We start from the raw sequence: 25,325 nt of genomic DNA on the forward strand, positions 1-25,325 counted from the left end.
TCAGCTTTATAATTGACTGATTTCGGAAATATCTTTTTTTCCTAGAGTTGGTGTGGTCTGCAGGTGAAGGGTGTGGAAGAGTTAAACATACATTAAACGAGATGCTCTCATTTGCTTTAAGATTTTCATCTTATTGCTGAAGTAATGTTTTTAACGTATCTTAAAAGTAGTTTAAATCCCATAAAGATTTTCATATCAGTTGTTCTTTTCATGTTTTTTTTCAGGATCCCTTCTTTAATGTCCTGGCTGCCAGTAGTATCCAAGGCAGGAGCCAACTCATGACCACCAAACTGTGACAGTCTCGGATTCCCTTGCTTCTGGCTGCTTGAAATAACCACTGGGCTACTGTGGAGATGAATGGAGAACAGCAGTATGATGCAGGTAAATAGTCCAGCGGAGCTCCCTGGCTAATGATTCTCAAAAAATTTGGCAAGCAAGATGACACAAAGATGAGCACAGTGATGTTTCGTAGTGCATGTGTCTGATGTGTGCTGTATACAGTGAGAAACTCAAATTTCAATGATTGTGAGTTAGATTCTGGCTGCAGAGCTTATGTTTGTTATTGCTATGCTTGAAAAGCAAAGTGTATCATTGGCTTAAAGGAGAAAAAAATACGACCCACCTTAGTAATTGTGGTTTTAAGAAACTGTCTTTCCACTTCATAGTACCACTGTGAGGTGGGCTTATGAAGAGCTCAGTGATTTTAACCACTACTATTTTAAGGCAATAGAAGAAAAAGTCTATCTAAGTGCTTAATATTATCTTCTTCTGTCCTTCTGTTTGTCTTCTTAAAAATTATTGACAAGATTTTGCTACTGATTTAAAAAGTCAGATGACTGAAATTGTTTACTGCCACTGTAATCTGTCCTGCTTTTCAGATGTATCTTGATGTGCCCACTTTGGTAAGCTTGGGATATCAATTCCAGGCCAGCTGCAGAGTGGTGTATTATGATAAATTAGCTAAGGTTTTAGTTCACCTTGAAATACCACGCTGGGGAGAGTATCAGTCTGGAATGGCTGGGCTTACTAACAGCTTTCTGAAGCCGTTCTGGGATTGTACACTCTTACATGGAGTGGGGCACCATCCATTTTTCTGACTTGCCTGCCATGGTTTATTCCATTTCCTTGAGGAAGTCCTTACCTAAAGTGTTGGAACAGTTGTTACAACCATCTGCTGTAATATGCTTATAGGAAAGCTCAGGCAGTGTGTCTTGGATGAGTGGACAGTGAGGTGGATCGAGAGCTGGTTGAATGACAGAGCCCAAAGGTTGGTGATCAATGGCACAGAGTCAAGTTGGAGGCCTGTGGCCAGTGGAGTTCCACAGGGATTGGTTCTGTGGCCAGTCAGATTCACCATCTTTGTCAACAACCTGGATAGGGGTACAGAGTGTACCCTCAGCAAGTTGGCTGATGACACCAAACTGGGAGCACTGGCTGATTCCCCAGAGGCTGTGCTGCCATTCAGCGGGATCTTGACCAGCTTGAGAGTTGGGCAGAGAGGAACCTCATGAGGTTCAACAAGGACAAGTGCATAGTCCTGCACCTGGGGAGGAACAACCCCATGCACCAGTACAGGCTGATTTTACATACAGGCTTTCTGCCTACAAGAGCCCAGACAGTGGTCAAGGTGGTTGTTTGCAGGATGCTGTCCTGCACTACAAGGGAAAAAGACAACTTTCATTCTTGTCACAGTCTCTCTCAGCTGCTGAAATTCCAACCTGTCTTTATTTATTCATGGCCTTGCAGCTGTTTTAGATGGAAAAGATTAACTGTTATTAAAGTCAGATTGAAATATATCTAAGTTTCAGGGTGAGAAACCTTCAGATTAGCCTTAATTGAAGGTCTTGCAGACTTCAGTGTGATGTACTTAAATGTCCAATGTGACAATCTTCAACTAAATCATATTAAAGATGCATGAAAATTATTTGCAGTGGGAATTTATCTCAAATCCAAAGATCAAAACAGTCTGGTGTAGGCTGTTTCCATTGCAAGTATTTTTAAGGGCTAATTTCCTTAACATTTCACTACCTTCTTGTGTCCAAAGGGTACAATTCGGTGTTCTTGCTTTTCCTGTATGTATCAGAGAACTGCAGGTCGTGATTCATGGTAAAATTCAGAAAGGAAGAGTTAGTTTTCTCAGTAATGCCTTTAGAAACAGTGATAAATGGGAAGTGATACACCTGTAATATTCTTACAGACAATTTTCTCACCTCCAGAGTGGATAAGCATTCTCCACAGAACCTCTGCAGAACACTTCTCAGATTTTACTCGAGAAAAAGTTAGCTTGATTTGAAAGCTTTACTGACAAAAACTAATTGTATGATGAGGCCAGAGATGAGAGTTGCATCTGGTTTCTTTCCCTTCTTTTGTCAAGGTTGTGCTTTTCCACTGAGCTACTGTGTTGCTCACTCGTCCTGTCCAATACAGAAAAATATGTCTCCGTGTAATAGCTGAATTAATTTAAGACTTATTACAATTAAGGATATGAGGAGAAAGAGAACATATGTGTACACTCATGCAGCATTACAGTAATAAATTGTGCTTTAGGATTAAATATGATTTTGCTTTTTGCCATCTGTCAAACTAATTTGCAAGTTTTCTCACAGTAGTGGGAACTTCTGGTGTAAGTATCTGAGGTTTCCTTGAGTAGTTTGAACTCAGGCTGATCAGGATGTTTAATACAGACGTATGGCCTCTGAGAAATGTCACTTCATTGAACTGGTCCTCTGTGTATCCCACAGTGTGCTGAACTGTTAGGATAGTGCTGTGCAATAGAGTCTTACAAAAAATACCTCCAGGCTACCTGAAAGGCTTGATTTAAACAGTGCCTGCTCAGCTACAAATGACCTGCCAATAAAGCCAGAAAACCAGAGATGATCTTTCAGCACACTCCTGGAGTGTTTCTGCATTCAGATGTCAAAAAATACATACTTGATTTCTGAGATTTTTCATGGGTTTTGTAACCCTGTTGCGTGACACAATTAATTGCTCTCGCTATAGAACCTCAGACAGCATTTTTTGCTACGAGCTTTATTCTATAAGGTCTCTCATATTCCACAGTGATTCCATAAGTGCTGTGCTAAGTACACTGGAATGCTGTGGCAGGGCAGCCTAGGAGAAGCAGCAGTTAAGATTTGTTCAATCCTATAGCTAAGCATGGCCCTCAGCTGTGTCAGCCTCCTAAAGGAAGGTCAGCATCTGAGCTGCCCAGCTCTGCTTGCTCAGCAGCCGAAGTCTGAGGCTCATCACCTTGTCTCATTTAATTGTAAAACTTCAGTAGAGTGTAAACACCAGCAGCTGAATTTCATAACACCGTAACACCAGTGCTATGAATGAACACAACAGAAGCAGTGGAAAGTTTTAAAAAGTTAACCCATCTGATTCAACAAAATTCTCTAAACTAAAGCAACAGGAGTATTACATTTGCAATGAGGGTTGGACAGGAATTTGTAAGGGGTTTTTCTTTTTCTGTGAAAAATGAGTTGCAGGGTTACTTCTGGGTGTGCCAGTGCAGTGAGATGTGGGCACTGTACAGTACAAAGCAATCTGAGCCCTTCTCACCACTGTGCAGACCTGAAGGAAGCAGCTCTTACGGATATGAAAACGTGCAAGCTGCAGAGGCTGCGGATGAGTGGAGTGACAAAGGACCTGTGGTAACTGATACGATTGGGAACTGGTTTTAACTGTAGTTAGAGGCAAAAGGGTAGCTGGAGCAGCATGCAAAATGGCTTTCTCAGGAGCTCCTTGTAGCAATTAAGTGGCAACATAAGTTACTAATTGACCCTTTCAGTGTGCTAAGTGACCTGTGCCTCATTTAAGGAGCTTAACTGCCCCTTAGACAGTTATCTGATGATAACACGTTATTGAAGACTCGTTGCTGCAAGCGGCTTGGTAAAAAGCGCGGCTGGAAAGCCTCAGGGCCCGGGTAGTATTCCCAGGTTGAGCTACTTGGCTTTCAAACTCGTTAAAAAACACAGAGCAGTCACGTTGCTTTATGTTTCTCTTCACACAGGAATGCATTAGCCGTTGCAAGCAGAGGTTTTTTACATACAAAGTGCTTTTTGGAGATGGATGAAAGTGGGCTTGTTGCTGCTGTGGAGCAGCTGGGTGCTTTTCCTTGGGAGAGGGTGAGGTGTCTCTCTTTAGGCAGGAGAGCAAGAAGATAAATTTCACTCTTGGTTGCAGCTGATCATAGTAGTTGTGCTAAAGCTCACTATTCTTCCCACTTGGGTTCTGCAGCTGCAGACTGAAGCGTTTTACTGGTTGTATTAAAGTAAAGCGTTGTTTTAATGAGTTAAGAAATCTTAATCTGTTTTAACATCTTGCAGTGAAATTATATTGTTCTTAGAATGACTTGCAGCTACAGCTTTTATCAGCTCCACCCTCATTTGCAAACAGCTGTGGTCTGTACTTTAACCTCTTTACTCCCTCAGGTTTTTTAAAAAATCTACTTCTGCCCTTCCCCAGATCTAATTCCAGTACATTCAAAAGTACCCCCTGAAAGTGATGGTGTTATTCAAGCTCTGAATCTTTTGAGCTCAGAGGTTTATGAAAGGCTAATATAACCACCTAGCTGTTTAAAAATAGCAAAATGAGAGTGAATTTGGGAGAGATAAGAGCTGCCTTTAAAACAGATACTGTCACCAGCAAACAAAAGCCAACTGAATACACATTTCTGAATTGGGGGAAATGGTAATTCTGAGAATTACAATGAAGAGCCCAAGATGAGCTTAACAATCAGTTGGAAGATAAAATAAGCCTACTTTATGCTCAAGGCTTACAGGGTTTTTAGATGTTTTAACATAGCTCAGGCTTTTGGGCAAATATTTGCCCCTCTGTTCGAGGACTAGGAACTGTTGTGGAGCATACTTGTCAGGTTGTCAGCATGTCCACGGGTCTGATAAGGGCATGTAGTAGTACTTCATTTTTTTTTCAACATGTAGTGTTTCCTACTCAAGCAAGTATTTCTTGAAAGAACAGTTCCCACCTGTCCTAAGAAAAGCTGGGTGTGTAGGAAGTGTTGATGTCCTCTAACCTTTGTTGAGCGCTCTCCATGCGTGTGATACATAGAGATTTCTCTGTTTTCAAATGTAAACAAGGTATGCAGTTTCGTGGTACCAAGAGATGGAAATCTCTTGTGTTCGTTGATAAAGAAAACTATGATGCAGATGGTAGAATGGTCTAAAAGTGAAAATGAAAAGCTTTTTCTTTATGTCATGACACTGCCATCCCATTTTACTACAGAACCTAGAGCTGTAGTTTGTGTTGAGGTTAAAAATGCCACTTAGGTGTGGTGAGTCTCTCCCAGTGTTACCCTCCCACATGTATTACCATGGCTGTATGCTGAACTAAACAGAGGACCTCAAATCTCACTTGGTTGTAGCATCTTTTTAGGAGAGTGGGTTACATGGTGGAGAAAATAGGAATGGGAGGGGAGCAGGAAAGTGAGCCAAGAACTGAAGGGGAAACATGGGCTGGGGAACAAGCTTGACAATAGTAATAGAAAATCTGACTTAATTTATAGCATGGCTCCCTACAGCTGCTTGCTTCCCTAACAGCCTGAGTGAGTTTTGAACTGTGGCTTGAGTGGTTTCAGCATGTTCTTTGCTTTAAATGTATCCAGAAATGAGATTTTCTTGGTCTAAAGAAGCTGTTACACCTTATGAGCTGGGGGGAGGTTAAGTGACTAATTTTGAGTGTTCTGGATTTCAGTTGTGTTTCAAGCTGTTCTAGCCTGAATCCTTCTCTGTCCTTTTGGTATTTTATAACATTTAAATAAATACTGTCTAACTTAAAAAAGAAGAGAGTCATATTTCAATATTTTTTAGTTTTTCATTTCAATACCTCTGGCATTGCTGCTTTCTGGATGTTTTTTAATGGTGATGGGCTGGTGTACCCAGACTTTTGAGTGTCTTTTATTTATTGATGCAAACAAGATCTCTTACACCTATGTTCTCCTCTCACAAATTGTAAACAAATTGTGCTCATCCAAGATACTCAGAGTCTCACTATTTTTTTTAGACCAGATCCAACTTAAAGTGTACTTCTTAGACAAAGAACAGCCAAATAATGTTGTCTATGTGTTGAAGCGTGTAACTGAAGTTCACTGTGCACTTGTGTCCATAGTCACTTGGTATTGAAGCAGATTTTGCTGTAGTTTTTAGTAGCCCAAAACTTAAGCCAACAAGTTGCTAAATAGGATGTGCTTGGCTTCTCCTCCAGATGCTGGTTCCAGTGTGGAGGAAATGGAATTCAATTGGGATGAGTATCTAGAAGACACAGGAGCAACTGCAGCCCCCCATGGATCTTTTAAACATGTGAGTAAGAGAGTGTGTGTTTATCTTCTATGTGGGTTTTTTTGATAAGCTGAGTGCTTAGGGTTTCTTTGAATGAGTTGATGCTTTCAGATCTGGAAGACTAACTAGAAGCAAGATTCTTAAAGAGAAATGAGGCATTTCACCTTTTTGTTATTGTTTCTGTATGTAGCACAGGGTAATCTCATCCACAAGCGCTGAAAGTTAAGGGGCTCCTTTCTGCACCAGGAGATAAGCTTGATTTTTCTCATGAAGCCCAAACTGAGCAATCTCTTTCTTCTTCTGGTGATCACTACTAGGCAGGGTACTCACTTCACAATGTTGGTGGCAGAGTTCTTGTACAATAGAATTCAAGTGTGCTCTCACAGAAGGTTTTTATGGTTGCTCTCAATGAGGACGAGGAGAAAGTAATACCTGTGCCAAACACTTGACTATAGTAGTTAGAAAACTGATTAGGATCATTGTTGAGCACGGGCTTAATGGATAGGATGAAATCTTGATAAGCACTTGTCTTTACCCTTGGATGTCTTTAATCAAATGTTTGATGGTAAAATCCTGGAGTGCACTGTCCCATTGGGTGGGATCCAAATGTGAAGCCTGGCAGCTTCTGCTGGGTCATTAGTGAAGGTGAGCTGTACAGACCTGATTTCAAAACCTCTTGGATCTCTTCCAATAACACCTTCCAGGCTTCTAGCCTGTATCCTTATCCAACTCTTCATTGAAGTTACTGTTTAATAGTCTTTCAAAGGCTGGCTGTGCATCTTTTACCATGGCAGTGAGTGTAGCAACATGTGGCACATGACTTGGTAAGCACTCTGTGGTACTGAGGCTTTCAGGTCCAGAGTCCCCACTTCCAGTAAAGGAGACTTTAATCAGGAGAACAGAGGCCCAGAAGGATTAGACAGGGTTCACAGAAGGCTCACAAAGCATTTGTAGTCCAAGGATAACCCGCAGAATCGTAAAACATGAAAGAATCTATTAAAATGTGGCAGTTGTGTTAGGAGTAAAGGTGCATGGTACATGTGGACTTTGCAGAGACTCTTCCATACACTGGGTTGTAATTATAAGTTTTTTGTTCATGATAAACATTCCAGTGTCTGACTTGTGAAGGGCAGAGGCCTATGCTTGCTTTGTTTTTCCTTAGGATACTAAGGTTCTAGCAAGAGCAAGCTTACTCAAAGTGATAATGTCCATGAGCCCACATTGAGGGAGCAGTGTGTAATCACAGCAATGGCATTTTGCAGTAGTGTGACGAATGGTCTGCTTGCTCCTCTAATGTGACTGGTGTTACATGATCTCTGTTAAAGGAGCTTGCTATCATAGCTTGGACATTATACAAACTATTTGTAATACCAGCTTTACAGTAGTGGCCAACTGAATTAATATTGCAGCTGTATTTTGTTAATCAGCAGGAGACACACTTTGAATACACACTTTGACTTTTTTATATTTGCATGCTTATATTAATTCTGAAAGTGTTGCTCTTACATTTTCCAATGCATCTTGCTCACAGTAAGTTGCTTCCTCAAATAAGTGTGTTCCAATATTTAATTTGTTTGCATTTTAAAGCTGAAACAATATTGATATCAAGGTGACTGTTTAGCCTACAGTCTAGCAGGAAAAAGATCTTACCAAAAACCTGGAGTTGCACTGGATGCAAATGTTGCCACCCTCCCCTGAGCCTAAATACGTTTTCTCTAGAGTTGTTGAGTGCTCTTTTTGAATTCCCTTCTGCAGCTTACATATATGTATGAACATATGTGAAAAATAAGTTAGTGTTCAGCATCATCTGAACACATGTATTTGCTCTGTCATCTTGCTTGCTTTTAATACTTCTCGTCTGTGGTTTATCTCCTTCTGAGCTGAGTTGCATCCTCAGGTCTGGCTTGTGACATGGCACAAAATAGGGAACAGTGCTCGATGGAAGGAGGAGACAGGGGTCAGGAGTCACTGACTGCTCCTGGCCATCTTGGCTTTTCAGAAAGCTGCTGCTCCAGAGAAAATACTCACAGTGCTTCCACAACTTGTCTGCTCGGTGAGGCAGCCTAAAGAAACAAAGTCCTGTGCTTTAAACCACTTAATGGTGTCGCCTTGCTCAGCTGCCAGGAGAGGGTGCTAACTTCTTGGTATCTGATGTATCCACCGGGGAACATGAACGACAGTGTTCGAAAAATGCACCTGACTTCAGGGAAAGCTGTTGCTGTTGGTTTAACTGGATGCAGCTCTCTCTGCTGTGAGACTTTCCTGAAAGTTCGGGTATAGAGACCTGCACAGATTTCCCAATTCCTCAGACTTTGTGTCAAGCTCATGGCTTCCCTCTAGGGAATCACACTATTTAGTAGTGTCTCTTGAGGAAGACAACTGTAGAGATGATCTTTTTAGTACTACTTAAAAATGCCTGTAGGTATTGGATCCTGCTGATTTTGTTTTTAAGAAAGGATTTGAGTGACAGGTATTAACCTAAAGGATGTGAACAGTTAACAGAGGCATATGCTTTTCTTTCTGATGTGGTTCTCCTAGTTTTATTTTTAGCAAACCAGTATGTGCTGGCTGATGAGACTATAATAGCTGTGGCAGTTACGGAACCATCAGCGCAGAACTGATAATAAATAACCCAGAAAATATCTACTGCATCTGCATCATACTGAAAGCCTTTAATGCCGTTGATTCAAAAATGAAATGAAACTTGGGACCACTTCAGAGAGAAAACACCAGTTACATTCATCTGAGAACAGGAGATGGACATGTTAGGTTTTTAATTAAGACTGAGACTGTGGAATTAAGCGTAGATCAGAACCAAACTGTAGTGAGAGCAGAACAGGATATTTCTGCTCTTTCAGGAGTGTTTGAGCTAGGAGAAGTTAGGTGTATGAGGAACTTAGTGTTTTCTCTTTTCAGTATCTGAGTACTATGCAGTCAGACTCCTCAGCTGCACACAACACTCATATACACAGAGTACACAGAATATTGGTTGTTTTAATGTTATCAAACCACAAGTTCACTGAGGAATACATACCATTTATGTCCCATGCAACTTATGTAGCAATGCTGTGTGCACAATTGTATAGGTTCCTGCATAGAGACCTTAAACATCCTTATTCTGCAATTTGTGCAGATTTTTGACTTCTTAAACATGCATGGTGGAAGGGGCAGTGATGTTATCTAAAGTGTGTGTGTGCTTTAAACCGGCTCCTTGACAAAAGAGGTTGAAAGATACAGTTTTACACAGAAAGTTGTGTTGCTGAGCTTGACCTTTAGTTTTGCGTGGCTTCACAGCCCAGCTGTGAGTTGGAAAGGCTTCCAGTGATGGGTGAGGTATTGTCCAGGGCAGAAAGTTGAATTGCAAGGTACTGATTTAAGGGTGAAAAGATACTCAGAAATGCAAAGGAGGCTCCTTTGATGATGCTTCTATGTGCATTCCAGTTTGGATCACGTAATGTGATGAGGTTGTTTCTCTGAAGGGATTGAAGTGCATTTGGCTTGAGGATTTTTGCTTAAGAACATGTCTGAATTATTCCCCTTGTTCCACAGTTTCTGGGAGGTACTTAAAAGTGATGATCTTCTTCCTCTTCAGGTGGATACAAGTTTGCAGAATGGTTTTGCTCCTGGTATGAAGCTAGAAGTTGCTGTGAAGTCTGACCAAAACACCTACTGGGTAGCCACCATCATTACTACCTGCGGGCAGCTGCTCCTGTTGCGTTACGATGGTTACGGGGAAGACCGCAAGGCTGACTTTTGGTGTGATATCATGACAGCTGATCTACACCCCATCGGCTGGTGTGAGCAAAACAAGAAGATTCTCAAAGTGCCTGAAGGTACCGTCTCTATATGTAGAAGCAACTTTTGTCCTTTTTAAGCCTGGCAGGTACTCTTCATAATTGCTGTTATGTACAGGTGATGTTGCTGTGGTGACAAGTTGAGGCCATGTTTATCTGAAACTCCATCACCTAGAGTAGGAGAGTGGCCTTTCACCAGAGAGGAATCAGCTTAATTTCAGAAACTGACTTATTTTTACAGAGGCTTGTGTTTATCTTCATCATCATCCTGCAAATTCTACTGCTTAGTCATTTCCTTTAAAGATTTTGGTTTGGTTTTGTTTGTTCTTTTAAGGTGTTACTGGTGAGTATGTGGTAGCTTCTTGTGAATTAAGCTGCACAAGAGTGTGATAATGTCTTGTCTGAATAATTTTTAACTGACAGGAAGAATCACAGTCTGTCTTTCCTCGCTTTTTACTTAGGTATTAAGGACAAGATACCTGACCAGGAGGAATTCCTTCGGCAGGTGCTGAAAGGAGCATGCAGTGCTCCTGCTAACCTGCTGGAAGGGGTAAGTGTTGCAATGTGATGCATTTTGGGACTCGATATTCCCCTTTGTCGAGACGAGAATCCCTGTTAAGATTCACAGTTCAATTCCTTTTTTAAGCTTAGGGAGCATTGCTGCTGACATTAGATTCCTGTTTGTAGTATTTAGTTGTGATAGCATTCACAACTAAAACATTCTGAAACATTCTGTCAAACAATTCAGTCAAAAGAAAGACCTTCAAACTCGTTCAGGTTTCAGTCTTGCTCCTATTCTCCTCCTCTTTTATGCACCTCAAAGGAAAAAATGTTTTATTTACCTCACTTTCATGTTGTCCCATTTCTCAACTAACTGCTTTCACTTATTTTTATTTATAGCTAATGGACAGGTTATTGTTTCTCTTAAATTTTGCATCTTTGCCAGTAAGAACAAATTTTTAACCCCTGCTTTATACTTAGAGAATGTTTGCACCTTGTATCAGTATCTGGCTGTAAAGTACAGAACGTAATTTTTTGTAAAATGCTGTTGACATCTTATTTTACAACCAACATTTGAATTTTTGTATGTTTTCTGTCTAGTCATTTTTGTATGCCAGATGACTCAGTTTTAGAAACATATTATTCATGTTTCCTTCAAACCTTGAATATATAAGTGATAATGCTTCTGAAAATGACAGAGTCGAAGTGAAATGTGTGACTACAGGCAGTGCAAAAGCACTAGCGATTCTAAACACTGTCATTTCTGTTGTCTTTATGTTAGTAAGGGACCTGTGTTTATTCTGTATTCAGACTTTATGCAAAAATAATGTGTATAAAGTGGAAGGATGGGATTTGTTTTGTTTGGTTGTACAGAATAATTGGCTTTCTTTTTGTAGCTTCATAGAGGGAAAAATCCATTGGATCTCATTGCACCAGGCTCCCGACTAGAACTGCAAAATGTGCGTGATTCCCTGGAAGCCTGGATAGTCCATGTGGTAGAAAATGTTGGTGGGAGACTGAAATTGCGATATGAAGGGCTGGAGGATTCTGATAAATTTGACCAATGGCTCTTCTACTTGGACCCTTTTCTTCATCAAGTCGGCTGGGCAGCTCAACATGGATATAGCCTGCAGCCACCTCTAGGTACTTCAAAATGTTTATCTTCTATCTGGTGATCAGAGGCTATGGAATCATAGAGTCATAGAACGGAGGGGTTGGAAGGGACCTTTAGAGATCATCTAGTCCAAACCCCCTGCAGAAGCAGGTTCACCTGGATCAGGTCACATAGGAACATGTCCAGGTGGGTCTTGAAGACCTCCAAGGAAGGAGACTCCACAACCCCTCTGGGCAGCCTGTGCCAGGGCTCCCTCACCTGAACAGCGACATAGCTTTTTCTTATTTAAGTGGAAGTTTTTGTGTTCCAGCTTCATCCCATCACCCCTTGTCCTGTTGCTGGCTACTATAGAAAAAAGTGCTGCCCCAACCTCCTGACACCCACCCTTTAGATATTTATAAATGTTAATAAGATCTCCCCTCAGTCTCCTCCAGACTAAACAGCCCCAGTTCCCACAGCCTTTCCTCGTATGAAAGATGTTCCAATACCCCTGATCATCTTGGTGGCCCCTGCACTTTTCTGCTGGACTCTCTCCAGCAGTTCCCTGTCCCTCTGAGCTGAGGAGCCCAGAACTGGACACAGTACTCCAGATGAGGCCTCACCAGGACAGAGTATAATCAGTGTGTCATCCAACAAATATTGTACTTAATAAAATGTGAGTGAAAAGATCAGGAAATAGTCCTTCAAGACTTTTCACCCTTGCATCCAAAAGTTACTGAGTGGTTTTGCCAGTCAAAACTTTCCACCTATTTGTGAAACTGAGGAAGGGATTGCCTTCACTGTTTGTATTCCTGGAGAGACAAAAGTCATCTGGTAGTACTCAACAGAAGCTTTTCCAGTTGTGACTTTAAGTCCACTGGAGTAGTTAAGGCACTGTCTAAAGAGATGTTATGGGGATATGAAAATGTCTTAAAAAATGAGTGCCTGGGGAATGAGTGTATAGAAACAGAAGCAGAGGGTGACCATATTTTCCAAGCATTGCATGTCAGGGTTGGTCATAAAGAAATGGAGCATAAAGTGGCTGAAACACAGATGGATTGGTTATGAGCTGATCAGTGATGTAACATGTTTCCTGATGAGGGTAAACCTTGGGATAAAACTAGAGTATGTTGATCATTTACCCTAAAGCCTTTCTGCAAAGGCAAGTGTGTGTTTAAGGCTCTGGCACACTCTGTGCTATTAGTTGGGGAAATTCAGGTTGTTTAGAAAAGTTCTTTGTGTTGTGGTTCTTTTTCAATTAAACTTTGCTGAGGAAAGCAAACCAATTTCTGTTGAAATGACTGAGCATGCTGCCTTTTCTAGGGCTTAACCAATCTCTACTGAACAGGGGTCTGAACAGGGAGGCGCCAAGTCACTGATAGAAAATAGATGAATCAATTCCACAGCTCTATTTAAGTGAATGATGACTTTAAAAAATACCAGTTAGCTACTGGATTTGTTTCGTTTGGTGTCTACATAAGAACTTTGACATAGTGATCCTTTGTGCCTGATGGCACTGGTAGAAGTAGTTTCTCTGCTATTAGAGCTGTGTGGTCTGCAATTACAGATGCTAAAAGTGTAACCTGTGTGGCTCAGACTTAGGCAACATTTGTTGAACTTTCTGCTTAAGCATGAAACAAGGAAACATTATCCAGATGGGGATTTGTTTTCAGATCAGACCTTTGTCCAGTTTTTGTTGATGTGATCTCTGTCTTCTCAGAAAAACTAGACTGGGCAGCATATGGGCAATACAGTGTTGCTTGGCTTCTGTCCCTTTTTGTAACACATCCAAATGCCAAAGAAAACTAGTTTTTTTAAGAAGGAAGGTATCTGCATAGATTGTGAATAAATGGGAATTTAGTGGTTGGAGGAGCACAAATCAACCTTTTGGATTTATTACTGTGTTCTGAAGGAAAAGAAGAAGGAAGATGACTTTGTTCACTGTTTTGCTTTTTACTCAAGCCATTAGGTCCTTGAAGAGTGAAGCAGATTGGCAAGAGATCCTGAAGAAGGTGAAAGAAGAGGAAGAGGAGTCATCAGTTCCTACAGATCTTTTCAAGGTAAATTCACAGTGTGTGTAGTTCAAGGCTGTGGATGATATAATGAAAATGCTATATTCACAAGAAATGGTTCAGGGTGGTCAGTCACTATTACTCAAAATTCTTTTCCTGTTTTATTTTAAATACTATTCCTTTCTCCCTCTTCTGACAGCGCTCTCATCACAAGAATGTAAGCCATTAGTTGTCATACTGGGAAAAGTCCCTGGTTCTGATTGTTTGTAATGAGATCTCCAGTTATTCACCAGCTTGTCTTGCTGATTACTGTCCTTCTAGAACAGTGTAGGGTTACTACAGTCTCTCTAATTTTGTGAGCACATTGAAAAGTTCTGATACGTGTTAACATCCAATCTGTAACCTGATACACCAACATGTGGTGTATGGGGTGTCCTGTGATATCCTGAGCATTAGCAAATATTACTAATGAGGCTGGATTGAAATACATATGAACTGATTTTTTTTTAGATGATATTGATACGTTTTGAGAAGTAGGAATGTAGATTTCATCCTTCAGGTTCTTAATTCTCAGCTTACTTTGGACCCATAAGCAGAGTGGGATAGAATGTGCTCTTGCTCTTGAATGTGTTGCAGAATATAATGTGAGCAAGATATACATCATTCTGGAGCAGGAGCCCCGTTTTGCAGGTTTTTGTTAGGCTGAAAATTGAGACTTTTATAGTTCCCTTTAGTGTAGCTCATGATGAATGGCAAAGGTTAGGGGAGGAAAAATAATTCTGTTGACATACCAGACCACCTTGTTTTATAAAATCTTGCTTCTGTGTGGAGAATGTCAGAGGAGGAAATCTTGGAGACTTAGATTCCTGAAACTCGTTGGAAGCTGTCAGTCTCACAGGACATAGTTGGCCTTTTCATGATGGAGAGGTTGCTGGTACTCTGACATGCTGATTTCTTAGAATGAATTAATAAAAATTGAAGTTATTCTCTTTAATTGAATTATGTAAGATCCATCTTCTTTTGATGAAGGCAGGTAATCACACTGATATATGACTTTTCAGGATAAACCTGTGATTGGGGTGCATTCATTCTCTGAAGGCATGAAGCTAGAAGCCGTGGACCCAATGGCTCCTTTTGTAATCTCTCCTGCTACAGTTCTCAAGGTACCAGGGTTCTTCAACTTGTCCTGCTAAGATTCACTTCTATTGCTACTTGTGTTCTCACAAAACTCTCATTAACTGATCATCTTAACATCTTGAACTGGTTTTCAAATGCAGTATTTTGTGTATGTCCCTTGTGGGTCAGGTTGTTGTGAAAATGAATCTTAACTGCTGCCGGCAAAGTCATTAGATTCGGATGGAGGAAGAGCAATTCATAAAGATGCAAGCTCAAAAGATCAAATGGCTGAAATTGTCAAACCCATCTTTTTTAAATTAGAGCTATAATCCCTCATAATCTGAGTATCCAGTTGAAGATAGATTTTGGGGTTTGTTTTTTGCAAAAGTTGGTGTCAGAACTCCTTACATTTCAACCTTCTTGAAGTAAATAGTTATTACAGAATGGTAGTAGTAGGATGACAAGCTGATTTCTCTACATCTTTTGTTAGAAAATTTCATATAGCACTTGATCACCTTATTCTTGAAGTGCTCATACTCTGCCTTTCCAGCTTCATGGTTTGGTTTTGTTAAATACACAGGGAATGCAGGGGAGTCTGATGGTTTATGAACCCCAGCCGTTCTACTTTGATTTTGATTTTAACCCTCACAGTGTTTCAAGGTAAAGGGTTTCCATTGGGCAGTGTTGCTGTTTAATAAAGTTATCAAAGTGATGGAGAGGGAGCAGTAGATCTGAATCTGCTCCTTACCAGACCACATGGTTCTCTTTTGGCTAACTACAGGTATATGATGAAAAATACTTCATGATAGAAATCGATGACTTGAGACCCGACCGTACAACCAGCCAGTCTTACATTTGTCATGTCAACAGTGCTGGTATTTTCCCAGTGCAGTGGAGTCTAAAGAATGGCTTACATCTCAGTCCCCCACCAGGTATGTTTGTGCAAGCTTGTCATGCTCACTCCTCTTTGAAGGAAGTAGATTGCCAGTCCCCAGAGCACTGCCTTTAGCACAGTGTTTTTGCAAAAGAATTACATGTAGCAGCACAAGGAAAGAGCAGAAAAGATCCCTTTCTGAGAAATGGGAGCTTTGAATTAGTGAAGCTGAAGTTTCCTGGATTTGAGAAGATGACAGTGGCTGAGGGTGCTGATCATGCATGAAAACCTGAACACTTGAGTGGATGGAGTATGTGCTGCAAGGGCTGAAGGCAACGTTGATTTCAACATTAATTAGTATGATATCAGAAGCTTGTAGTCTTTGCATTGGATTTTTGCTTCTAGTCAGAATGGAACATTGTTACCCAGCATTTTGTTTTTAGAGTATCTTATCTCTTAGAAGTTAATGAAATGATTTTTTTTCCAATGGCCTATCAGACAAGGTAACAGATTGCTGAAATGTTGCTTGAGGACATAAGGGAATAGGAGAGTGATCCTCAGCTACTGAAATATGCATTCATTTTCTCAAAATGGAACTGTCAATGGTATTGTAAAACCAGGGCCTGAGTGCTCCTGTTCAGCACCACAGAATTCAGAATGTTTTCTTTTAGCTGCTTGTGACATCAGAGGAGCAAAGATTGTGGGACGTCTGTCTCTTGTCTTTCCTTGGGTAAGGTACAGAAAATGCCTTTGCTTGACCCAGCATTACCTAGAATTTTGCATGGGAAAGATGAAATCTCACTTTCTGGGTATGAGACTGAAACTGAACAAGATTTTAAGCCTCTTGTCTCAAATGGAAATTCTGAGTTGTGTGAGGTCTGAGGAGCCCTACTGACACTGATAAAACTGAGAAAAATAAATAGGCCCTTCTGTGGTCAATGATTGTCAGTACTACAGCCTTAGACTATATTACAAGTTTTGTTTGATTTCCTAACCCCTTGTCAAAGGTTGTAGAGCAGTATGTGCAAGGTACTACTGGAACAATTGCTGCAGTTGTCTGTTTGGTAATATACTGCCAGCCTCAACAAATCATGGCAGCACATTTCTGCACCCAATTCCCATCAGCCAATTGCTTTTTTTTAGATAACAGGGAAGCAAAATATTTCCTCCAAGAAGAATTTAATTTGTCTTTGGAAAGATGCTCTATCTCCTGCTGGACTCCACATTAAGAGTCTTCCCTTCAAACATGTGTGCAGATTTGCAGCTGTTAGCAAACTTGATGAGCCTCACAGGACATTTAACTGCTCTCTTTAATGACTTGGTATTTGTCATGTTTTTGAGAGAATAACATATTGGCATTGTGCACACTATCAGTGCACTATTATAAATAAAAACTGAAGTTTCAGAGCTGGCATGACATCAGTGAAGTAATCCTGCAGAAACTTCCTGAATTTCATCTGCACCCTGTGAAAAGGGTGCAAATGCTTCCCCCTGTTTTGGTTGCTGCCTATGTCTGCTTAGCCAGATGTACCTGATTCGTGCTTCAGATTGCTGCCTGTGAAGTCACTTGTAGTTTGACATCATTTCAGCTCAAAAATGGGAGTCATGCTGGGGCATGAAAGGAAAATGAATTACATGAAATGAAAGAGGCTATCTCAAATATGTGAGAACCTTGCTGTGGGCTGGTCTCGGATGACTTGGTGTAGTCAGCTGACAAACTTGAGTGACACCAAGAGATCTCAGTGATCTGTACTTCCTGTCAGCTTGAAATTAGTCTCATGCTGTTAAACTAATGTCTTTGCTTTTTCTTCACCTAGGTTATCCTGGGCAGGACTTTGATTGGGCAGACTACCTCAAACAATGTGGTGCTGAGGCAGCTCCCCAGAGCTGCTTCCCTTCGGTAAAATCTCTCTTCTATTCTCTTCTGAGTGACGCTCTTGATTCCAGGGAAAAGAACCTTTTACATGTTTTTGCCTTAAATTACATTTCCAAGTAGAAAAGAATAGTTCAGTTGGAAGGGGCCTACAATGATCACCTAGTCTTGACCAGTCCAGGGCTGACTCAAGGTTAAAGCCTGTCATTAAGGGCATTGTCCGAATGCCTCTTAAACGCTGGCAGGCTTTGGACGTTGACCACCTGTCTAAGAAGCCTGTTCCAGTGTTTGACCACCCTCTCAGTAAAGAAATGCTTCCCAATGTCCAGTGTAAACCTCCTCTCATGCAGATTTGAACCATTCCCACGTGTCCTGTCACTGGATCCCAGGGGAGATGAGCACCTCCTTCCTCACTTTCCCTCCTGAGGAAGCTGTAGAGAGCTATGAGGTCACCCCTCAGCTTCCTCTCCAGACCAGACAAGCCTAAAGTCCTCAGATGCTTCTCTGAAGACATTCCTTCCAGCCCTTTCACCAGCTTTGTTGTCCACCTCTGGATATATCTGAGTTCCTTAACACCTTACCTGTGTTAACTGAGGAAGCAATATTCGTGAACTGAAGTAGTGGCATGCCAGGCTCCTGGATCAAGGAGTGGTTGACCAAATGCTTCAGTTATGATAAAGCTGACCAAAAGTAATTATTGTTTTGTGACATTGAGATGTGTAAGAGACTGTAAAACAGTCATAAAACATCATCAATCCTTGGCACTCCTGCAGTTGTGGAAAACGGGCCTTTTAATAGACCTTATTTTAATTTAATTCATGTACTCTTTCAATCTTCTTTCAGCTTGAAAAATTCATGCCATTGTATTAATCAATACCAAGTCATCTGAAATTAGTACCAAATAATCATTTTACATTAATCAGTGCCTGAAGTACTTGCTACATTTTGGGCTTTTGCTGGTTCAGTGACAGTATTGCTGTCTCCCAGGGCACAATACCTTGTCAGGCAGAAAAGGGTACTGTTAACATCTGCTTTCCAGTTCCATTTACAGTACTTGGGCTATTGCAGTGCTCGGAGGAAAAAGTTAAAATGAGTAATTACCATTTTTTTTAAGAGGGTATTGCTGGCCATGAATTGTTGCTGCCCTTATTCTGTCTTGTAAGCTGTGGCATCTTAGAGCAGGTCACTCAATTTATTATCCCTTTTCTGAGGCAAGTTGGATCACTGTAGGCTAGTTCTAGAATTCATAATGTATTGATCCTGTAATTGTTGCAGAGTGGCTCTGGGAGGAAGAATCCTCTGTTTGGCTGATGCTTATTATCTTTAATTCAGGAGCTTCAGAGCTGAAGAAGTATCCATTCTTACATTTTAGGATTTTTTGGTGAATGTGAACTGTATTGTTGAATAAAGTAGATTCCTGCTTATCCTAAAAATGTTAAATGAAAAGTGAGCTTCCTCTGTTGTCTGCAGAACTCATTCAGATGAGGCCAGAATGTTATTTGCATACATAAAGTAGATTTCCAAGCTAACAGAACAGAGAACCTGGTCAGACTATTTGTCAGACTTATCACTTAGGTAGCAAGCAGCAGAGTATTCCTGGTTACTTAGAATGCAGTCAGTCCTTCCAGGGAGCCTCATGATCTTTACTTGCGAGTACAAACATGTTACTTTCTAGGACTGTCTATAGAGCCTTTTTTTAACTTAAATTCCTTGTAGCTTGAATACAAGTAAGATGTATTACAGTGTGCTAATTATCTGAAATCTCTGACTGCATATCTTTTTATGTTATTCAGAGCCTGAGGCTTTTATGTGTTGCTCCTGTTCATGGCTATTCATATCATATACTGGATATGCAGATGGTATCTTACCGAAGTATTCTTTTTCCTAGTTGACTTCTGACCATGGATTTAAAGAGAATATGAAACTTGAGGCTGTGAACCCCGTTGATCCTGAAGAAGTTTGCATTGCTACAGTCACCAAGTTGAAAGATTCCTACCTCTGGCTTCAGCTGGAGGGTAAGCCTTGATGTGGGAGAGGAGAGTAGCACTTGCACTGATTCTGTAGTGCCTTCGTTAAACCTGAGGAGCAAACTCCCAGCATGCAGAGTATGGGCAGCAAGTCACCATTTCCTCAATTAAAACACAGCAAACTCCCATTTTCCTCCCCTATTTCCCAGTTAGCCTTGAATGGCAGTGTTTATTTAAGCCAGACAAAAATGGCATTTGTGCATTGCAGCGTGTCAGTGCTAGGCTACTGCACTGTGTAAAGTGCTGATCGGTGTCTTTTAGAAAGCAAAGGCCTTGTAACATTTTTACAGATAAGTGACTTGCATTCTGAGCAGCTTTGACCAGACCTAGGAAGAAAACTTTCAGAGTTCTTCGTTAAAGAAGAGTAAACCTATGACAGCCATTCTCCATTATAATCCCATTTCTTGATTGGAAGTACATCAGCATGCACTTACTATGCACTGTGCATCTCTGCAAAACTGTGGCTTGCAAATTCCCATCTCCAACCTTTAGGAGGAAGCAAATGAGGTCAGGAGATAATCTGGTCAGTAAAAAGGGATGAGTAAACAATTGATATTGTGCTCCTGATATGCCATAAGTAAAAGCAGCTTCTCTAGCAAACATATAACAAGCACAAACCAAATGAGGTCTTTTATATTTGAGTTGTTTCGTTTTTTTCTTCTCTAAACTGAACAGGCTCCAAGAAGCCCGTCCCTGACTGTATAGTGAGTGTGGAATCGATGAATATCTTTCCAGTGGGTTGGTGTGAGACGAATGGATATCAGCTCAGACCTCCTCGCAAAGCAATAGGTATCGGTTCTCTTCTGTTTGCAGTGGTTAGCTGGGTTGATAGACATGGCAAGACCTTCAGCAGCAGGCTACTGCAGAATTACTGCTGATATCTCTGAAACGGGAGACGTTCCGCATGTACAGAGAATCTGTGCCTTGTGTAACTGTTCCCCTGGCTATTAGATCCTCTTGGAGTTCATAGAACTTGGAAACAGCCAGTGCTGGTGTGAGACCCTCACATGCTGTATGAGCACATCGAAATGATCCTGTAGTCACAGTAAAGAAACTTTGTGTGTGTGTGTGCATACACACGCATGCTATGCATATACTCTTGCCATGTGTCTGACCCTGATAGTGATTTTACACTTGCACTTAGGCAAGTAAAATGAATGCCATAACAAAATGGTGTTGAGTTTTTGTATGTTTCGGGGTTGGGATAGAGGGAAGTAGCTTCTTCAGTGAGGCAGATGGTAATGATCCCTTCATGACAAAATGTTGAGAAGTAAATCATACCTGTTTTAACTCCATTAATGAGTAGCATAAGATAGTATCTTCTCTCTAATTGATTAGTGAGCTCTGTTTATTAAAGTTTAATGGACAAACTGAAAAACTTCCTGAATGTTTATTTAATTAGGTAATAAAAGGTTAGAAGGAGCTGTCATTTACTGCAAGTCAGAGCAAGATAAACTTACCTTAGATGTGTCTGCACTGCCAAGGACAGAGCAGGAAGTGGGGGCAGCCCAATTAGATAAAAGGTGCTTTATTAAAAAATCCAGAAGTTTGCTGGGGGAAAAGCCTGAAGCTGCTGAAGCAGCACATGTTGCATTTCCTTGTTTGATACTGTTACCTGATTGTGAAAGCCAGAATTAGCAAGTGGATCCATCACCTAGCTGGCTTTCTTAGTTGCAACAGTATTTTCCTCCATAGCAATTGGCCTAAGTCATCTATGTTTTTAACCAGCTAATTTTATGCCATTTCAAAGTTCAAGGGTGTTGAAGTTACTGTATCAGGAAAGTAGCAAGTTCAGCCTATGAACCTCACCTTTGGTCAGGTTTCAGCACCTTTGGGTGCTGAAAAGGAAAGCATATTATTCCTTCTTGGCTGGTATGTATTACAAGTAGTTTAGGAGCTGTGATGCAAACAATGCACAAAAGGTGAGATTTCCTGCTAGAACTGGGGATGTGCAGGCCTGTTTAGTGAAAGTTGAAGCAGATCTTTTGGGTTATTTCAAATGACTTTGGCCAGTGTGCCTCTAGTGCACATGGGTCAGCTGTCTAACATTGTGATGACTTCAAACAGATTTGTTTTGGTGTATAACTTAGAGGAAATGAGTCTGCTATATTTATTGTACTGGATGTTCCCTTTCTTTGCCTCCCATAATTTACTGTCTGTTTTCTTTTTCTTCCATTCAGTAAATAAGCAGAAAAAAATTGCAGTAGTTCAACCAGAGAAACAGTAAGTAACAGGGGTTTGCTTCTATTTTTTGTTGGGTTTGAGGTTGATTTTGGTGTTTTTCTGATTGGTAAATCATGTTGTCTTCAAGGGGATTTAGCTTTACAGAAGTGCTATACTGAGCACTGAGAGGTTCCACAGGCCATTTATCTTAATGCTGGTAGTTCTTGTTGATGGGGAAAAAAGACCTCTTGGACTGCTGTAGTAGGAGATAGAGAGCATGGGATTTGTTTTTTAACAATGCCAGTGCAACTCAGCTGAATTATTGAATAGGTCAAATCATTGAAGTTCTGGGGTAGAAGTTGTTGATCTTTCATTTTTAAAAGATGACGTTATCTGTGAGTATTGGAGTGTATTTAAGAAAAAGTAGTCTGATCTAAAGACTATAAGATTGTGCTTGAGCTTTTTTAAAATGGTGATTGAGAGAGAAGATTAATGGATTCCCTTTTTGTTGTCTTCTCTTATCAAATAATACAGTTTCTGAAATGTGAACATGCTCAGAAAAAGTGTCTGCCTTAACATGTAACTGGTGTTTTGCACAGCTGATCAGAAAATTTGGCTTTAGTGTAAGTGCTGTCATTTAGTAGATGAATTTCTAGTAGTTCCTTCTTAGATTAAATGTAGCTCAGAAGCCAACAAGGAGAGTTCTACTAATATCTACAGTTCACCTGTAAACTCTGTGTCATGCATGTGGAACTCCTGCATATGAGCCTACTCAAAAATGCTCAGTAAAATGCCTGACAGTTGGGTTTATTGACTCTTGCAGCTTTACAAACACCAGATCTGTCAGTAGTTCTGCCAATGTTTTCATTGCTCCTAAAATACTGAGCAGACTGTTCTTCTATGTTTTGTAATTGGGATTCTTACCAGAGCATTTGAGTCATTTTGATTGTATTTTTTTTAAAATTCCTCTTTTTCCAAATACATGAGGTAAGATTATACCCTGCCTTGTGCCATGAGACATGAAATGAAGTTAAAGGGAGGCAGAAAATATAAACTATTGTTGGTGTGCTGTGTTGATCAGCTTGGTAGCTCATATACTTCAAGCAAGGAGGAGTTGCTGATAGCTGTTGCTGTACAGTAGTCCTTTCCAAATTGAATTGGATAGGCTTTGCATGTTCTTCTTGTGAAACAGGGAAGGTATAAAAAGCAAATTAATAAGGCTAAGGCTGGACCTGGAGAAAACAAACTTTAAATGTTGGTTTTTAGGAAGTGAGAGGTGATTATCCTTACCAACTGTCCCTTTCCCTAACCTCCTTCTGCTCATTTCAGAATTTTGTCTTCAAGGACAGTGCACGATGGATTAAAGAACCAGGAACTGAACTCCTCTGACTCAGGTATTGATCAGAGAAGGCAGGTTAACAAAGACAAAATCCTACAACAGTTCAGCTCAACACTTTTCTGTTAGAAGAGGGAAAAGGAGGAAAGAGTATGAAGATTTTCATCCCTTGGTATTTGTTGAACTTCCGAAAGGAATGAAGCAAACAAAAGCATGTCATTACTTGTGTCCTGCAATTGATATGTGCATTAAATCTGAAAATTAGATTTTTACATCAGAACGTCTTCCTCCTCAGCAGAGGATATGTGGAGCCAAATGTGTGCTCTGACCTATGCAGATGATTTTTTATTGTCACTTGTTATGTTTAATAATGTTGGGAGAAGCTGAACAGGCGTGCTGCATCTGTGCTCATGAGTTTGTTTGATTCTAGCTTGGGGAAGCAGGTTTGTCTGGTTTTTATGATAACTTCATCATCATGATAAACAAAAGCAATTCAAACTGTAAACTGCTTTGTGTGCCAGATGGTGATATCTAATAATTTTCTAAACTGTTGCAAGAATGTATGTGATGAAGAAGTACATCTGCTGGTGAAATAGTCATACAGATCTATCTGTTTGGCAACAAAATGCCTCTTCTGCTGTTTTCTGTACAGTGAAATGCACATCTGAAGCTGCACCAAATGTAAGCTTTATAGAAATGATTCGTGTTGCTTAGCATTTTAACTAGCTCTTAATAGAATCCTGATGTAAATTGTACTTCATTTATTTGTCTGCCAGTTATCAGCTATTGAATGTAAGATCTTCCAGTGATAGTGTTGCTCAATCAAAAAAAGCTACAACACTGCTAGGTTAGAACAATTTTGTGTTTATACATAAGTGTCTTGCAGTCCATATTATACATAACTTCAATTCTGAGCAGCACTGAACCGTTTAATAGGTTTAGAAAACTTGGTGTCGCTTCATCAAAGGTCACTTCATCAGCTGCTTCATCTTTTGTTTGCTGATTGAGGGAAAAGAGTCTAAAAATGCAAAGTGATATGACATTGCAATTTAGGATAAACAGTGGAGGATAACTTCGACAGCTTCTCTGGTGGCAGAAGTTTGGGGGAGAGATAATTACTTGACTGGAAAAATTATCTATAATTGCTGTGTAGGAAGTGCTTCTGCTACCAAAAAATTGGGATTGTCACCTTCTTGCTGAAAGTTCTTGCCAATACAATACCATGAAGCATCAGAGTAGCCAGGAAGAAATGTTTCTTTTCTAGTAAATGACCAACTTTATTTCCTATCATTTTTAAATTTGCAAACAAGCATATGAAGTGTGAAATATGTTTTTGCAACACTGAGTAACAAATGCAGTCACTGCAAATGTGACACTGAAACTACCCCAAATTCATGTCATTCAAGACTTTTTCCCCTCCTTTGTTACAACAGGCAAAATATTAAGCATGGCAAGAAGTCATTCTTTACTGGGGAGGTTATAGCATGTGGTTTACATCTTTGCTTTCTCATTCCTCAGTGGTAATTAATGGCAAGTACTGCTGCCCAAAGATCTACTTCAACCACCGGTGCTTCTCAGGGCCATACCTTAACAAAGGCAGGATTGCAGAGCTTCCTCAGTCTGTGGGACCTGGGAACTGTGTTCTTGTTCTGAAGGAGGTGAGTTGGTTGTACATAGTGGACCTGCATATAGCAGTGTATCACAAACAGTAGTGTCTCTCTGATTCTAGATGGGTGATTAATACATTTAAGCTGGTAATGAATAAAGAGGAATTTCTGTGTAAAATCAAGCATGAATCACAGACTGGTTTGTGAGTGGCAAAAAATGTAAAAGCCTCTCATTGAGCTGAGTTACAGTCAGCCTTCTGCTGCTAAACTTTATTTTAGATTAAAACAGGATAACCTGCAATTACCACAGTCAAAGCATTAGTACCTTTTTGTAGCTGTAATAAATGCTTCCATTCTAGGTAACGGTATTTAGCTTAAGATGATCCCAAAGTTCCTTTACAATTTGTGATGCTGATGTTAAACCAGGGGAAATACAGATTTTCTTAGTACAAATAGCAAACTATTTCTGGTAACTGTAAAAATTAAAAGAGTTCTCTGTGGTTTTTGAGCTCAATAAGATTTGCACAGATTAGATGAAATTGTGGGTTTGCTTTTTAATGTAACTTAAGGGAAGGGAAGAGGGAGGCACAGGCTATTCTGTAACTCCAAAGACCCCTTGTCCAGAAGGTGTTT

The 25,325-nt window shown here is 40.4% G+C and overlaps 1 protein-coding gene across 3 annotated transcripts in view; it reads left to right on the forward strand.

The window, feature by feature from the left end:
- Positions 1–25,325, forward strand: part of SFMBT1 (Scm like with four mbt domains 1) — a 71,754-nt gene that overhangs the window by 39,066 nt on the left and 7,363 nt on the right. For all 3 annotated transcript variants that reach the window (XM_062008551.1, XM_062008549.1, XM_062008552.1), the window contains exons 2-15: positions 225–381; positions 6,223–6,317; positions 9,889–10,129; positions 10,552–10,640; positions 11,488–11,734; positions 13,647–13,744; positions 14,758–14,859; positions 15,594–15,744; positions 17,504–17,586; positions 19,448–19,574; positions 20,262–20,375; positions 21,767–21,809; positions 23,079–23,143; positions 24,604–24,743. In XM_062008551.1, the coding sequence (XP_061864535.1) occupies positions 354–381; positions 6,223–6,317; positions 9,889–10,129; positions 10,552–10,640; positions 11,488–11,734; positions 13,647–13,744; positions 14,758–14,859; positions 15,594–15,744; positions 17,504–17,586; positions 19,448–19,574; positions 20,262–20,375; positions 21,767–21,809; positions 23,079–23,143; positions 24,604–24,743 (1,623 nt within the window). In that variant the 5' untranslated portion in view covers positions 225–353. The remainder of the gene's footprint in view (positions 1–224; positions 382–6,222; positions 6,318–9,888; positions 10,130–10,551; positions 10,641–11,487; positions 11,735–13,646; positions 13,745–14,757; positions 14,860–15,593; positions 15,745–17,503; positions 17,587–19,447; positions 19,575–20,261; positions 20,376–21,766; positions 21,810–23,078; positions 23,144–24,603; positions 24,744–25,325) is intronic.

Source organism: Colius striatus, chromosome 15 (genome assembly GCF_028858725.1).
Source record: "Colius striatus isolate bColStr4 chromosome 15, bColStr4.1.hap1, whole genome shotgun sequence".
Taxonomy (NCBI): Eukaryota; Metazoa; Chordata; class Aves; order Coliiformes; family Coliidae; genus Colius; species Colius striatus.